The sequence below is a fragment of the Perca fluviatilis genome, chromosome 17 (genome assembly GCF_010015445.1).
Source record: "Perca fluviatilis chromosome 17, GENO_Pfluv_1.0, whole genome shotgun sequence".
Taxonomy (NCBI): domain Eukaryota; kingdom Metazoa; phylum Chordata; class Actinopteri; order Perciformes; family Percidae; genus Perca; species Perca fluviatilis.
In genome coordinates this window covers 31,980,008-31,993,493 of record NC_053128.1, presented here as the reverse complement: position 1 = coordinate 31,993,493, position 13,486 = coordinate 31,980,008, and the positions used below count along the sequence as shown (strand labels likewise).

Here is a 13,486-nt window from a genome sequence, read left to right as displayed (position 1 = left end):
TGACGTTAACTTGACTGCTTTGTTTGAGCTGTTTTTCTTACCTAGGACTGTGTGAGCTAGGATTTAGTTTCACTCAGGTGTTTGAGAGAGATAAGAACCAGTTAGAGTTAAGGTCGCTTTAATTTTACACTGATTCAGGCAAGGGCTGTTTGAATTATTGTAAACAATATAAACTTTTATTCAACTTAATTACAGGACAACTCAGTCATTTAGTAAACTGTGGAGCCGTCTCCAAACCCTCTGATTCTAAGAAGAGTTTACCTCCTAAAAGCTGAAGTCAGCAGAGTTTTTAAATGAGAAATGAGCTATGTTATAAACAAGTGTTGCTGCGTTCCTTATTGCATACTTTATCTTTTTTCTTTAGAACAAACTGCAGCTGCTCTTACAAAATACGTACTGTTGCCTGCAGTACAGTCTGCAGACAGTCGGGACATAAAACTCTGTGACAACATCGCAGCTTGAACTTTGAGCCTCTTGCTCAGATATGCTGCACAGAGGATTGTGGGTCAGAAATCAAGTTGGCATGCATAGTGCAAAATGCAACCGGATACATAGGACATTATTTGGAATACTACGTTTGATATACTATGTATTGGGGCATACTAAATCTTTTCATGTCATACTAATGGTCGTATGGGCATTGCAACACACCCAGTATCTCTCTCAAAGCACTCCTCTTCCAGGAAGGAACAAAGCTTGATAACTCCTCCATCCTCTTCCTGCTCTCAAACACAGCCAGCTCCACTCTGTGCACATATTTCCTTGTTCCTTCCCCTTCAGAGCTACAGTTTGCAGATGGGTGTAACCAACATGCTGGGGGAAGTACAACAGCGTATCACTGCTGTTTTTACATCAGAGCTCAGACTAGTTTCACTTCTCAGGAAGTGAGACTCAGACAGTCGTTGTCACAGAGCGAGAGGTGAAATGGCGCAGAAAGGAGTTCAGCTGGACCGGGAAACCTTCTCTTGCTCCATCTGTCTGGATCTACTGAAGGATCCGGTGACTACTCCCTGCGGACACAGCTACTGCATGAACTGTATTAAAAGCCACTGGGATGGAGAGGGTCGTAAGTACAGCTACAGCTGCCCTCAGTGCAGGAAGACGTTCACACCGAGGCCTGTCCTGCTGAAAAGCACCATGTTAGCAGATTTAGTGGAGGAGCTGAAGAAGACTGGACTCCAAGCTGCTCCTGCTGATCACTGCTATGCTGGAGCTGAAGATGTGGCCTGTGATGTCTGCACTGGGAGAAAACTCAAAGCACACAAGTCCTGTCTGCAATGTCTGGCTTCTTACTGTGATAAACACCTTCAGCCTCATTATGAATCAGCTGCATTGAAGAAACACAAGCTGGTGAAGCCGTCCAAGAAGCTCCAGGAGAACGTCTGCTCTCGTCATGATGAGGTGATGAAGATGTTCTGCCGTACTGATCAGCAGCTTATCTGTTATCTCTGCTCTGTGGAGGAACATAAAGGCCACGACACAGTCTCAGCTGCAGCAGAGAGAGCTGAGAGGCAGAGAGAGCTCGAGGGGAGTCGACAAAACATCCAGCAGAGAATCCAGGACAGAGAGAAAGATGTGAAGCTGCTTCAACAGCAGGCGGAGGCCATCAATCTCTCTGCTGATAAAGCAGTGGAGGACAGCGAGAAGATCTTCACTGAGCTGATCCGTCTCCTGGAGAAAAGAAGCTCTGATGTGAAGCAGCAGGTCAGATCCCAGCAGAAAAGTGAAGTGAGTCGAGTCAGAGAGCTTCAGGAGAAGCTGGAGCAGGAGATCACTGAGCTGAAGAGGAAAGACGCTGAGCTGAAGAAGCTCTCACACACAGAGGATCACAACCAGTTTCTACACAACTACCCCTCACTATCACCACTCAGCCAATCAGCATCCAGCATCCATATCCGTCCTCTGAGCTGCTTTGAGGACGTGAAAGCGGCCGTGTCAGAAGTCAGAGATAAACTACAGGACGTTCTGAGAGAGAAGAGGACAAACGTCTCACTGACAGGGACTGAAGTGGACGTTTTACTGTCACAACCAGAGCCCAAGACCAGAGCTGGATTCTTAAAATATTCACGTGACATCACACTGGATCCAAACACAGCATACACACGGCTGTTATTATCTGAGGGGTACAGGAAAGCAACAGTAATGAGTCAACAACAGTCTTATTCTAGTCACCCAGACAGATTCATTAACAGGTCTCAGGTCCTGAGTAGAGAGGGTCTGACTGGACGTTGTTACTGGGAGGTGGAGAGGAGAGGAGGAGTTGATGTAGCAGTCGCATACAAGAATATCAGCAGAACAGGGAGATCGATTGAATGTGGATTTGGATACAATGACATATCTTGGGCGTTAGATTGTATCAACAACAGTTATACATTTTATTACAACAATGTCCAAACTCCTGTCTCAGGTCCTGAGTCCTCCAGAGTAGGAGTGTACCTGGATCACAGTGCAGGTATTCTGTCCTTCTACAGCGTCTCTAAAACCATGACTCTCCTCCACAGAGTCCAGACCACATTCACTCAGCCGCTCTATGCTGGACTTCTGGTTTATTGTCCCGGAGCCTCTGCTGAGTTTTGTAAACTGAAATAGACAGAAGTCATTTAAGGGTTAAATTCTGTGGTTTAACTCTTCGACTTATTTAGTCTCCATGTTTGTTGCTGAGAGCTGATTGTTATGACATTCTATTTTTTTACGTTTTTCATGTGTTTTAGATGTTTTTTTGCTTTCATCCAAGTTTTTGTAGACTTTTTTTAATTGACATTTTAAACATGTTGAGATATTTTTTTTAGCTTCTGTCGACATTTATTTTGTCGCTTTCTTATTCAATCCTGTTTTGTATCCAACTGTTCTCCAACTGTCTTCATCATTCTGAAACCAGAACACAACAAATGTTGAGGATGACTCATTTTCCCTCCAGACACCTAAAGAGAGACAGAAACTGTTTCTATAAGTCCCATAACATAGGTAGAAACTGTCTGATGGTTCTGTTTCTATAAGTCCCATAACATAGGTAGAAACTGTCTGATGGTTATGTTTCTATAAGTCCCATAACGTAGGTAGAAACTGTCTGATGGTTCTGGTTCTATAAGTCCCATAACATAGGTAGAAACTGTCTGATGGTTCTGTTTCTATAAGTCCCATAACATAGGTAGAAACTGTCTGATGGTTATGTTTCTATAAGTCCCATAACATAGGTAGAAACTGTCTGATGGTTATGTTTCTATAAGTCCCATAACGTAGGTAGAAACTGTCTGATGGTTCTGGTTCTATAAGTCCCATAACATAGGTAGAAACTGTCTGATGGTTCTGTTTCTATAAGTCCCATAACATAGGTAGAAACTGTCTGATGGTTATGTTTCTATAAGTCCCATAACATAGGTAGAAACTGTCTGATGGTTATGTTTCTATAAGTCCCATAACGTAGGTAGAAACTGTCTGATGGTTCTGGTTCTATAAGTCCCATAACGTAGGTAGAAACTGTCTGATGTTTCTGTTTCTATAAGTCCCATAACATAGGTAGAAACTGTCTGATGGTTCTGTTTCTATAAGTCCCATAACGTAGGTAGAAACTGTCTGATGGTTCTGGTTCTATAAGTCCCATAACGTAGGTAGAAACTGTCTGATGTTTCTGTTTCTATAAGTCCCATAACATAGGTAGAAACTGTCTGATGGTTCTGTTTCTGTAAGTCCCATAACATAGGTAGGGTTGCTGCGTTGACTGAGGGGAAATGACACAAAGTTGAAGTTATTTTACAACCTTCAAAGATTCGGCTTCTCAATAATGTGTTTGAAATGTATATCTGATTATAATTTGTTAAATTGATGTGTGTAGAACCACTGTATATAGTATGTAACTGAGGCAGCTGTAATGATGTATTTTGTTGTACAGATGAGAATGTGCTGAGGGACATTTTGGTTTTATTGTTTTCCTTAAATTTGCAAAAGCGTCTTGTAGTGGGAAAATGACACTTAAACATGACCTTTTTTATATTCTTGCCTCATTTCTGTTTTTCTTATTCTCACATGTTGAAAGTAGGAGCCACAACGTGTACGACCATTGTGTGACCCGATAAGGTACAAGGTCACCCTAAATTATCTCTCTCGACACTGTCTTTCCTCCCCTGGCAGTTGAGGTAAATGGGATGTGTAACCTTGGGGTGAAAGTTTGTGCAGGGGGGAAGAAGCGAAGTGGCTCCAGGATGTCTCCTGTGTTTAGATTTAGACGTCTAATAAATAGACATTTCCAAACTGAGCTGCTGTGCCGTTGTGAAATTGTGTTACTCCTGTATTTGAAAATATAAATAAATTACAAAGACCAAACTTGGTTTAGTTTTCAACTGTCTTATTTCTTTCACTTTTCTATTTTTTGAAAACCACTCCTGCTGCAAAAGAAACTTCCATCACAGTCTGTTAATGTCGGCAGCCATTACGCTTATGGAAATGACTGTGCAACTTCTACTGTCTTTCTTCTGTTAATTACAGAAAAAGAGAGTTTTTTAATTAAAATATGTGGCATCAGATTCGTTCTCCTGTCATCAATCTGCACCTGCTACATAAACAAGAGGGAATGAAAATCTGCCCTTTGCTTCGATAAATGTATCACTTTATTTTGTCTGTAGTCATTTATGTAATGAATGGAAGAAAAAGTTAAAAACTAGGTTAGGTACGTAATAACAAAGAACCCCCAATGTCCTGGCTCGCCATGCACCTGCATAATCTCAAAATCCAAATGAATGTGGTGTTTCCATGGCTTCCACCTCCATTACTTTGTGAAGATCAGGAAGTCCTCCATTTTACTATAGTAAAGGAAGTGCTTTTCACATTGTTTATAGCTGTGTATGTAACCTCAGACATCTTACCTGGACATGTTGGGATCTTTGCTCTTTTACCTGTTCACTGTTTCTCTCCAACAGTACAGTGTAGAACTGATTGATTTGTATGTGTGTGTGTGTGTGTGTGTGTGTATATATATATATATATATAGAAACTGTCTGATGGTTCTGGTTCTATAAGTTCCATAACATAGGTAGAAACTGTCGGAGAAATGACACAAAGTTGAAGTTATTTTAAAACCTTTAAAAATTTGGCTCTTTAACTCTTATTTAGTCTTCATGTTTTCTGCTGAGAGCTGATTGTTGTGGCCTTTCTTCACGGCACAGAGATCAGCTGTCAATCAAACATTATGGGCGGTACTTTGACATCTTGTCATTAGTTGTTGTGTAAATGTTTAGTTTCATTAGGCGGCGCTCCTTCCTGTGTCTGTTTGAAACATGAAAACTTCTTTGTGCTCTAAATGTTTGATTAATATTTGTATCGATGTATTTGTAGGAGGCCTTAGAAATATCTTTGACTTAGAACAAAACGGGTCTTTTTTAGTATGCCAAAATAATAATAAAAGGAGGAAAAAAAGGAAAAGAAGTGTTTGGTCATTGAGTAAAATCCAGTTCTTTATTTCAGGGTGGATGCATCAAATCCCTTTCAAGTGGGGAATCGGCACAAAAAATTAGATAAGACTTAAAAATAGCTGAGGCACTTTTCCTCCTAAAACACCACAAAGTACAGTATTCATGTTTAGAGTCAGTCAGTCTCTGTCCTTTGAACTTTCCTTACTAAAACTGCTGCGTCACAGAGAAATGAGCAGAGTTTTCTATCACTTGTTCACAGCGTTTAGGTAGTGTGTGTGTTAGAGCTTTTCAATAATGTATATATAGTGTGTTTAAGAAGTGTATTAAAATAATTTCAGTAGTGAGTATGAGAGCGTTTAAGTAGTGTGTGTGAAAGCTTCTCAGTAACGTGTGTTTGAGAGCGTTTCAATAGAGAAATGTGCATCAGTCGCTGCAGTAAAAAGTAACACTTTATTTACAGAGCATTTTTAAAAACACGCAGTTACAAAGTTCTTTTCACACACATGCACAATACATATGAAGAAATAAACATAAATTACAAAATACAAGTTAATGTAAAATACTGCATGAAGGGGGTGTAGCCGTTTACGCAAAGGCTGTTGTAAATATGGAGAGGATCAGTAATTGATCAGTAAAAGAAGGCGCTTGACTAGAAACAGGCTGCGGTCCAGTGTAAACATGCTTAAACGTGTCGTCAGGGTGGAGGATAAATACTTATAAATCATGGATATAAAGTATATATTTTTCTTTAATTATGTCTGTAAATGTACGACTCTTTCCCTGAAGTGGTAATGACCGTAAAACCATGTAGCCCATGCTAGAGAGCTTTGTGCGGCTACGGTGCTCTACAGGTCAGCAGTAGTTGGTGGTTCAGTTACCCGACAATAGGTGACTGTGAAGCGGGTAGAGAGCAGTGCGAGCTGACGGTTATTTCAGCGGAGATTACGGTTAAGATCTTCTCTTCTCTTGAACTTGAAAACATGTCGGCAGCATTTTCATTTGATGCACTATTGGTGTACTTCCATTTCTACTAATGCATCATATCTTATAGACCTTTATAATACATTTTAATCTGCAAAGTAACAACACTGTGAAACAAATGTAAAGGGTGGGATATGTAGCGACAGGACCTGTGTTTTTAGATCCACAGGGATAAAAGAGGCAGAGCTGGCAGGTGATTTGACTTAATGAGACTCACCACCTGTTAGTCATCAAATGAGCTGCAGGCATCAGTCTGAGTCCTGACCTCTGGCTACATGTTGCATCTGCTCCTCACTGCTCTTCTGTTTCGCTGAGTCTTCTAAAAATGGTAAGAAATCAACATGTTGGTTTTTACTTTCTGGGAAAAAAGCAAATATTGGAGTTTTGTTTTGGTGTTGTTTTGGTCGCCTCCAATCATTTACCTCAAACTGAGAAAAGTTTGGTTTGGATTTAAGTTGATTAAAATGTTGACAATCATGGGATGAATGTGTTTTATTTAAAAATCTAAATGTGTTTTAACTAGTTAGGCTATATTTATGAGTTTTTATGGTTATATACATACGTTTTTATGTCTTTGTGAAGCACTGTTTTTTTTTTTTTTAAAAGTGCTATGAATGCAATTAACTTGCATTTAGAGCGAAAAGACAAATGTGATTTTTTTTCTTTAATCTCGTTTGTTTTAGTCAACTCCAGTCCTTTACTTGACTTGTTAGGGACCCAAAATTCAGTTTTTGAGTAATAATTCTGAAATGTACCACATTTGTCTTATTTTCTTAAACATTGGTGATGTATAAGTGAGAATTTTCAGTAGTTTACAGTAAAACATTTTGATAAACTGCAGGCTCAATTTTTGTAAACTCAAAAAAATCTGCCTGAATTTTGTAGAGGACAGTTTACAGATGTACTGGAGCCATTTTGGTGTCCTAACTGTGGAAGGAGTTAGGTTTATAGGTTTAGTTAAACATTTTCTTAAGAAAAACAGTGATGGACTTTGTAATTTCTCGCAGCTTGAAGCCGACCTACATTTCAGCTCAATTGGGCCTACATTTTGGTAAAACCTATTCTACTTATTTACATCAGTCTTGCATTACCAAACCTTCCTCCACAGCGCTGCAGAGGAAGGTCTGGCAAGTCCACACAGCATTCTGGGATGGGAGAAAAACGTGCTCTGGTTTATGGCATTTCTTTAAACCAATCACAATCGTCTTGGGTGGCCTAAGCTCCGCACGGAACCACAGTGCCTCTGCAAAATGGCCTCGAGGAAGGAACATGTTTTGGTGGAACACGTGCACATTAAAAAGTAGTTTTAGTCGTGCAACAGAAAACCCAGATTCGACAGTCTAGCTAGCTGTCTGGATTTACCCTGCAGAGATCTGAGGAGCAGTTAACCATAGTCCTCATCAATCCACCGGAGTTTAGAACGCCAACACAAAGAGGAATGTAACGGACATCGAGCCAAAAAGAGGGCCATCCGGCGGAATTTCCAGCGGCAACAGAGCAATCCCAGAAGTGGAACGTCGTAGATATAGACTACTTACACACCAATACATGGGGAAAATGGGATCCAGGTTGAAACAAAACCGAAATGACCCTTTTAAATTAGTAGTAATAATAGTTGCTGATGTGTTTTAGGCACATTTGTTAGAAAAAAGGACAAACACGATACAATTTTAATTATGTATTTTATATATGTGTAGGAGAGAAATGTTAAATGTAATGGTATTTGTTTTTCTATGTTTGTAGAATAGTCTCGAAACTCAGATTTGAGTCTTGATTTCACAGAAGCAGCACATGGGATCCATGTGCTTCTGTCTGAAGTCAATGGAACCATTTGTAAACTTTCCATTCAGAATCTTATTGGCATTCATTTTGCCGAATCACGCTCACCATCTACTCAAAACGTAACATTAGCCTACTAGTCTTGGGCCGGCTCGCAAGCCCAAGTGTGTGCGGCGCATGGGTGCGGCATGCCCGTTTTTTATTTCCGGTCTAGCTAGATCTGGTGTGGTGTTGTAGTTTTTCTAACGTTACTAGTTGTTGCAACAGCATGTGAAAAAAACTACAAAGTTTGCTAGGCCAAAAAGAACATTAATCTCGCAATTTAAAAAAAACAAACTTGTCTTTGTCTGAGTGTGCATGAACTATGGAAGAAAATGACATTGGAACTTTGAAAAACATGTTATCTGAGTTCTTATGTCCTTTTTGCTTCCATAATCAACTGTAACATTGTAGTTGTGGGTCATATGTGGGCTTCATCGGCGGAGAACAACCCGTCTTCATCGGCCCAGAGTGCATCGTGGGAAACATCGCCCATGAGATTCTTCATTCTCTGGGCTTTCAACACAAACACAGGAGGTCAGACCACAGAAAGTACATCGCAATTATTCCGAATAACATTAAGGAAGATAATGTTTCTGTGCTCCTGTGTATCATTTATTTAAAGATCAGCTCTAGCTGTGTACAAATATTTTGCTTTGATAATAGTTTGTGTCTGACACATTTTCCATGAAAGACAAAAGCCTCAAGGGGACGACAGAGTTTGTTTGCTTCTTGAGTGGTGTAGAAATATATTTGGTTTAGAATAAGAATGTCCTGTAGCCTGGGATGGCCTCGCTGTCTCCTCCTGTCTGGCATGTGTAAGATAAGACCGGTTCAAATTTAGTGGAGCAAAAGTGCTCCTGTTTTGTTTAATAAACAATTGGAACAGAATGCACCTAATGAAATCTCTTAAAGGAACAGACAATCTCTAGCCGCGCAACTTCTCTATCTTCTCGGAGACAGAAAGTCTGAGGGATATCCAACCAATTGCGGCCCACACGCAATGGCGATAGGAGGAACCTGAAGATGAATAAAAGAATAGGGAAAAGGAAGGTCCGGTGTCAGACCCGGAAAGACTTTGTTGGTGGCTAGGGAGAGAAAGTCTCGAAGGAGCGGCTGATCCATATGCATATGAAAGATCTGTTTGCAATATTATTTTACTAAAGATTGTTATAGTTTAACTGAAGAATCCTGAGTATTCATTTCTTGGTCTGCCTTTCAACGAACACAATAAGTAAAGGGGAAACTTTGAGAGGAACCGGTGGTTCTTAAAAGACTCTGGCTTTTGAGCAAGAGTAGAATCGGTCGCTTTTTTCCGCCATGGTGACCCCGACGTGATGCAGAGACCAGGAAACCAACAGAAGCCAACCAGAACTTTTTGGCTGGACTTCACACACTCAGACTCTTCTTTTCGGATCCAAATGGTGCACCAAAAATTAAAGGTAAGAGAATTCCTGTTTTGTCTTTAAGAAAGAACAAAATTCTCACATTCGGACCTCAAAACTAAATTTCTTTGGGATCTGTGAGGTTAAGACATCTTGGGTTTTAATTAAAAATTGGGCTAACCAGTACTGTAAGTGATATTGCACGGGACAAAGACGCCTCCGAGTCAAGGAGTGTCGCCTGGGAAAAACTGAGAACGCCCGAGTGAGGAGTGTCGTCCAGTTTAACTGAGAACGCTCGAGTGAGGAGTGTCGTCCAGTAAAAAGACACCTCGAGTGAGGAGTGTTGTCTAATAATAAATGTCCTGTGATTACAAAGTAAAGACATCTCGTCAGAAAGAGCTGTCTAAAGCTGACTGGAAAACTGGGTTTCGAGATATGGTCTAAGAGGGACACCTGGTGGAGAATTGGTGTCACTATATAAAATTAAAATAAAAAATCAGAAGAGCATAAAGTAAATTGGGGACACGCAGTAAAGAGTAAAAAACAAAAATGCAAAAGTGATCTCACAGGGCGATTTGCCCATAGCGATCCAGTCTCGAAACCCAGGTGAAAAGCAGTGTACTAATGTGTTTGGCGTGATGATGTGAGCAGTCAGTGTATTCATTTGTGTGGCAAATGTTTATCTAGTTTGGGTTAGTAGACTGTTGGCGTGTTGGTTTAAAAATGGCTGGAGAGAGTAGGAGTTTTAATAAATTATATAGATATAATATAATAATCAACATACTTGGTGGGACAAAAACGCTAAAATAGTGGATCTAGAAAAGATAATAATATAAAATCCTCGGTATATTAAAGGGGGTAAATAATTATTGAAGAAAATAGTCAGGAAAGCTGACAGTGAAATCCAAACGCGAGGGAGAGTGTGAAGTGGGTCGCACAACTGCGGACTGGATCAAATTACGCTTTGGCGAAAAAAGGGAGTGAACTTTCTGAGATGAGCGGGCTGCAAAACCCGTTTTTTCACTAAGGAGAAGTAGGGAAAACTTTATTGACAGAACCCTACATACATACACACATACACACACACACACACTCCTGTTAAGATAGAGCACTAGAGGTGCAGACAGGACTACAGCCAGCGAGCAACTAGCTCAAATTTCACGCATAAAACACACACCCTCACCCGAGAGAGGAGGAGTCCAAGAAGTTTTGAGCATACACATAGCGGTTTCACATAACACACACACACTCGCTTCATGCAATGAAGAAATGTTTTGCACTGATACACTGTTTGGTTGTTTTTTGCTATTAGGAACAATTGATAATGTGAGATGTTTCCCATATCAGGTAACAAATTGGATAAATAGACGTCAAATTAGAAATACTTAGGTTTGCTCTATAGGCCTAAGAAACTTTTATTCATAATGATTTTTAGAACTACCAAACAGTGATTAGGATAGCTTTGGGTTGCAAACTAGAGATAAAAAAGAAATAAACAACATGTTTTTGTTTAATTCGTCTTAGGTTATTGGTTATATTGAAACCAATCTAGGTTGATATGAGATTTCAGCCTGAAAGCAGTTTTAATATAATACTCTAGTGAGTTCTTGGGTTGCTATATCACAAAGTGCTTAAAATTAAATTATTAATTAAGTTGAGGTTGAAAACATTTTATGTTGGTAATTCCCTTTTCTTTTAAAGAAATGATTATCATTTATATGTGCTGCGTTTTTGAGTCATGAGCTTATCATGCCTCAAATAGAAGGGATATAGTAGCAATAATAAATAAGGTGTTCACATCATTTTTTTATTTAAAAATAAGAAGAAAATTTAGTTTTGTTTTGATTGACTTTCACTATTTGCAGGAACATAACCTTTAAAAGTAATCTAAAGAGAACAATTACAAAACCAAATTTTTTAGCACAATTTGTATGGATTTTATAGAGCTAAACCAGCATAAGGGAAATAAATGCTGTTTTATAATATTTGATATTCACTAAAAATGGTAGAACTTTTTTTACAAGTGATATTGATAAAAGAACAAATAATGCCTTTTTGGGAGTTCTGTTTTGTGCCACACAGCGCCTCATGTGTGTCGATCGGGTCCATCTCACTCCCCTCCAGCTGCAGGACCGGTAGGAGAACTGACCATCACAGCACCTCAGACCACAGCACAGCTAGACATGATAAAGGTTTGTGGTCTGGCTACAGTTCTCAGCCCAAAAGAAAAGGAATGGGGGACCAGTGCTAGGCGTCTGGTTGTGACTTCAGTATCTGGAGATGTACTGTGTCAAACCTAAGAGCCAGCAGCAAACCACACGCCCTACCCAAAGCCTTGATGAGCATTGTGTGATGAACTGATGACGCTGAAATAAGAAGGCACGGAGGGGTCAATATATGACCCCGAGGCCTGCTTCACCAAAGGAAAAGACAATGATATCTGGAGGTACGGAGCAGTAGACGGACTGAAAGAAGGAGGGGGGAGCGAGGAGACCGTTCTGCTCTGACACATCTGACGCACTGTGAAGTGTAGCGCACACAGACTCACATTCTGAAAATACACACACTATTAGAAGATAATTAGGAGTACTTATTTTTACTTTTAAGATAAATGTTCAGTTGGTGTGTCAGCAAATATTTAAAAGTACATTTCACTGTTCAAATTGGATTGATGAAAAGTTGATAAAAATGATCCATTCAAAGACTTCCTAAAAACCTTAAATTGTTTTTTTTCTAGTTTTTTTTTGCAGTTGCTGCATCTTTCCTGAGACCTGTTGAAGTTGTGAGTTTTAGTGCTGAGAAGGTTTGAAACCATGATGATTAAAACCAGGTATCAACAACTTTAACACAGAGATTATGATTATATTATATATTTGACCTACTGCTTGCCTTTATCTGAGGAATATTTAAACGATAGTTTTCCTATTAATTAAGAGAGATGTTTTTTCCAAATGCCAAAAGCTGATGAAAATTGTGAGAATACAAAAGTAAAGTGCTAAAAAATCAAACAAAATACAGTTGAGTAGAAATTTTAAAAATAATGCTGAGAAAGACTAAATATATTTTTATATAATTTGTCCCCTGTTTCAGAACTCTAATCAATAGACTGATAGTAACGGCTTTATCAAAAGAGGGTGCTCCCCCGGTTTATTAGATGTTAGCCATGACTGAATTTACTCACCCTGCCAACTATGGGGACTATTTTGACGAGACTGGCACTTCCTCCGGCGGAGGAGGAGGAAGGAGTATAGTCACGCTGGGTCTAAATTGCTCACAATCACCACCCAGTGACCCCTCTCCCTGAGTCCCTGTTTCCTATCTCCAACTGTTTTTCTATCTTCTTATCTGCTGTCAGAGATTCCCTTCTTTGTTTCACAGATATTGCGCGGGGCTGAAAATCAGCCCATAGTTCAATATAGCCTTATATTTGAGGTAATTTCATCTTTGGTACCATGATCTGGCCAGAAGCATTACCTGTAAATTTTTTAGCGGACATGAGGTAGCATGTCGCTAGAGCGATAGCGCAAGAGGTTAATATCGAGTATTCTCTTAACATTACCCCAATAATGCTCGAAATGATACCAAACGCTTCTACTAGTAACAAATAGGTTATGCACTCATAAAACGCATGGGTTGTAAAAAGATTTTATACCAGAGTTTATGTAAATAACACTTGCCTGCTGGCTTCTGCTTCGCTGCTGCTGCTGCTGTTACTACCGGGAGTAGTAAGAGTACTTAGGGCATCTACAAATTACAACACCGAAAGAGATGCAACAAAAATATTTATTAATTTAATGATTAAATAAGGTAATGTCTCCAAACTTACCTCAATTATTAATTGTCTCCTGCTAGTTATACTACAGCAGTTACTTTAAAAAATAAGTTAAATTAAAAAAA

General features: G+C 39.5%; 1 protein-coding gene across 1 annotated transcript; it reads left to right on the top strand.

Moving 5' to 3' along the window:
* The first annotated feature begins 677 nt into the window (after positions 1–677).
* LOC120545692 (tripartite motif-containing protein 16-like) lies at positions 678–2,998 on the top strand. Its single transcript, XM_039780244.1, has one exon. It carries the CDS (start codon positions 925–927, stop codon positions 2,587–2,589), a length of 1,665 nt encoding a protein of 554 aa, XP_039636178.1. The 5' UTR covers positions 678–924; the 3' UTR covers positions 2,590–2,998.
* The last annotated feature ends 10,488 nt before the right edge of the window (positions 2,999–13,486 follow it).

What these genes read in the sequence shown, in the direction of transcription:
- LOC120545692 (XM_039780244.1), top strand. Translation starts at nt 925, where the DNA reads ATGGCGCAGAAAGGAGTTCAGCTGGACCGGGAAACCTTCTCTTGCTCC.